Source organism: Phoca vitulina, unplaced genomic scaffold, assembly GCF_004348235.1.
Source record: "Phoca vitulina isolate PV1807 unplaced genomic scaffold, GSC_HSeal_1.0 scaffold4, whole genome shotgun sequence".
Lineage (NCBI taxonomy): Eukaryota > Metazoa > Chordata > Mammalia > Carnivora > Phocidae > Phoca > Phoca vitulina.
In genome coordinates, this window is record NW_022589707.1 from 41,381,262 (window position 1) to 41,384,912 (window position 3,651).

The following is a 3,651-nucleotide window of genomic DNA, read 5'->3' on the forward strand; positions in this document are numbered from 1 at the left end:
ACCGGCCACGCAGCGACGAGCTCCCACCCGGCCACCCCCAGCCTGGGGCATCCCTCACCCGGGGAGTGATGGGTGGCAGGAGTTGAGCTCTCTCACCGCCCTCGGCGCACTTGAGGGCCAGGACCGTGCCGCTGAGCACAAGCGAGTGGCATGGGGCGCACCTCAGCCTCGCCGCGCGCCGGGAGGCCCCCCAGCCAACATGAGTTACACCGGCGATTACGTGCTTTCGGTGAGAACACCGAGTGACGATCTGTTGCTTCCCCTGAGGTGGCTACAAAGAAAGGAAGCCGGGGAAGGGGGAGGGGGGGAAGGAAAGGGGAAAAAAAAAAAAAAAGGCCCGGACCAGCTTGCAGCTTGTCAATTTCAACATCGGGTCACATGACCAGCACCTCCCTGCTAAGGATGGGGATAGATTTCCACGTCAGCTTACGTCTCCAAATTTCTACTTCACGGATCCGCTTCAAAGAGGCAGCTGCAGTGGAGAATCATGTTAAGCTCGGCTACTGCGGAGAGCCCAAGGTAGCCCAATGATGGATTTTGATGAGCGTGGTCCCTGCTCCTCTAACATGTATTTGCCAAGTTGTACTTACTACGTCTCGGGTCCAGATTTCTCCAGCCTCCCTTCTTTTCTGCCCCAGACCCCGTCTTCGCGCCCAATGACATACTCCTACTCTTCCAACCTGCCCCAGGTCCAACCCGTACGCGAAGTGACCTTCAGAGAGTACGCCATTGAGCCCGCCACTAAATGGCACCCCCGCGGCAATCTGGCTCACTGCTACTCCGCGGAGGAGCTCGTGCACAGAGACTGCCTGCAGGCGCCCAGCGCGGCCGGCGTGCCTGGCGACGTGCTGGCCAAGAGCTCGGCCAACGTCTACCACCACCCCACCCCCGCCGTCTCGTCCAATTTCTATAGCACCGTGGGCAGGAACGGCGTCCTGCCACAGGCTTTCGACCAGTTTTTCGAGACGGCCTACGGCACCCCAGAAAACCTCGCCTCCTCCGACTACCCCGGGGACAAGAGCGCCGAGAAGGGGCCCCCAGCGGCCGCAGCGACCTCCGCGGCGGCGGCGGCGGCGGCAGCGGCCACGGGCACGGGCACGCCCGCAACTTCAAGTTCGGACGGTGGCGGCGGCGGCTGCCGGGAGGCGGCGGCGGCGGCGGCGGCGGAGGAGGAGAAGGAGCGGCGACGGCGCCCTGAGAGCAGCAGCAGCCCTGAGTCGTCTTCCGGCCACACTGAGGACAAGGCCGGCGGCTCCAGTACGTATAAAGGCAGCGCCCTGCGCTTTATGAAAGGGGAGTTGGAAATCTAGCGCAGCACCGCTGTTAAATTTTTATATGCTGTTTTATAAGCATATAAGGTTTATGAAGGGCCTTTAGGTTTCCCCCAACAAAACTTTGTTATAAAAGGCGGGATCACGTGGCGAGTGCTGAAATTGGCCGTGAAATACCCACCGGCCAAGGCATGCCTGCAAAAACAAAAAAAAAATAAAAAAAAAAAATAAAAAAAAAAAAAAAAACCACACACACAACTCCCTTTTTCCCTTTTTTCCCTTCTCAGTCCCAAGCCCAGCAGCTCGACCCTGCTCGGGGCCAGCTCGGGCTGGGGAGCCGGAGGTGGACGCCTGTAAATTCCCCCTGCAAGGGCTCCGGGAGCCTTTGATAGCGAGGTAATCCGGAGATTTTTATAAAAGCCATGTGTTGCGCCGGGACTCCAGTCCCGGCCGGGATTCAAAGGCGTCGCTGTTTAACGATGGCGCTAGGAGCGTGTTTAACGGATAAAATAGCCCGCTTAGCTCGAGCAATATATTAAAAGAAACAAATTAAGCCAAAGCTGCCCTTTTTATCCAAAGGAAGCCATTTTCCTCTGGCGCGGTGGCAATTACGTGCCGCCTTCTGTCCCACTGCATGTTACTCACAATTGTTATTCATTCTGTCAAAAGCGGGTTTTTTTTTTCCTCTCGGTCCTGTGAAGTTTTATTGAAAAGGGGGGCAGGTCGAGCCTGCCCGCAGCTTTAGGAAACCCCTCTTCCCTCCACGCTATCTAAAACAGCACCCCTGGCCAGCCGGGGGCGGGGGGGGAGGCAGGATGGCTGTGTGGCCTTGGTGCTCAGGGAAGGCCCGTGGTAGGGGGCTTCCGCTGCCACCTCCTCAGCTCGCGGAAGCCAGGAGGCTGGTCAGGGAGGCAGGAGCTGGTGGCCAGGACTCAGGCTGACAAAGACCCGGCAGCGGCCTCAGATGCTAACGAGGGCCGAGTCACGGCCGCAGCCGGGAAAGGCTGGGCCTGGGGTCGACTTTACTGCCTCGGGAACCGGGAACCCGCCGCCCAGGTGCTGGAAGGTGAAATGTCCGCGGGCGGCTGTTTGTTTAGTCTGGCCGGGCTGGAGGCAGCCGGCGACCCCCTCTCGGCGGCTTTGAAAGCCGCTTCTGAGGCCCCAGCATGCCCGCCTGTTGCTAAAGGAGCCCTCCTTTCTGCTCTGGGGGCAGTGTGAGCAGCTTCCCTGGGGGCCTATCTAGGGAGCTGGCTTTTATCTGGGGCTGAGTCTCCGCCTGCAGCCTGTCCCCAGCGGGCAGTAGGAGCCTGAAGGCAGGGGACGGAGGGGACCTTAATGGGGCTAGGACAGGGCCTCCAGTCCCATGGGCCAGCCCTTTTCCTCCACTCGGGGTTCTGGGATGGATTGCAGCCCCCACACCTGGCTCACTCCCTGCTTCTTTCTCCCTCCACAGGTGGCCAACGCACCAGAAAAAAGCGTTGCCCCTACACCAAGTACCAGATCCGGGAGCTGGAGCGGGAGTTCTTCTTCAGTGTGTACATCAACAAAGAAAAGCGCCTGCAGTTGTCTCGCATGCTCAACCTCACCGACCGTCAAGTCAAAATCTGGTTTCAGAACAGGAGAATGAAGGAAAAAAAAATTAACAGAGACCGTTTACAGTACTACTCGGCCAACCCGCTCCTCTAAGGCTCCAGCCAGCTGGAATTGGGTGGGGGGCTTGATACACGTGAGATTATATGCAGATTTTGCCCTTGACAAGGTCAAGGCACGTGGTGACTTTTGAAGAAAAGAGATGTGCAAAAGAGGGGAGGCTACACGGAGATAGCCTCTAAGAAGGCGGCCCGGGACTCTCTTGGGCATCTGTGGTTAAGATTCCTAACAAAAATTGGATTTGGAGAGTTGTGCATCAACTAGAATGAATGGTTTGGGACCCCTGGTGGTTCATTCTTGGAGACTGTGGAGCTTTGGGCTGGGTGTGGTCTCCATCAGGACTGGGCCTCCTGCCAAGCGCCCTGGAGACCGACCTGGGCCCAGGACCCTCCACATGGAGCCTGCCCATCCCCAGGACCCCTGCGCCAAGAAGCTATTCAATCTTTAAACCCAGTTCAGCTTGGGGACAGGAGCAGGAGGAAGGGGTGAGGATTCCTAGATGTCTGGAGTGGGGCTGCTTTCCAAAGCCAATGTGAAAGGCTGGACTAAGAGGTGGCTATGAGGTGGGAGAGGGCTGCTGATCCTTGAGGGGGGAAAAATCAATTCCAGGTGGCATTAGGGGCTCTCCACCCCTCCTAGCCACTCACCGCACTGTCCGAGGCCGGAGCTTCTAGCAGTAGCCTCCTGCAGCCCACCTAGTTTTTCCTACCGATGAGGGCCTTCTTCCTGG

At 58.2% G+C, this 3,651-nt stretch overlaps 1 protein-coding gene across 1 annotated transcript; it reads left to right on the forward strand.

Annotated features, from left to right (window-relative positions):
- Positions 1 to 527: 527 nt before the first annotated feature.
- Positions 528 to 2,957, forward strand: HOXA11 (homeobox A11). Its single transcript, XM_032401204.1, has 2 exons — positions 528 to 1,257; positions 2,725 to 2,957. Exons 1-2 carry the CDS (start codon positions 528 to 530, stop codon positions 2,955 to 2,957), a joined length of 963 nt encoding a protein of 320 aa, XP_032257095.1.
- Positions 2,958 to 3,651: the final 694 nt, after the last annotated feature.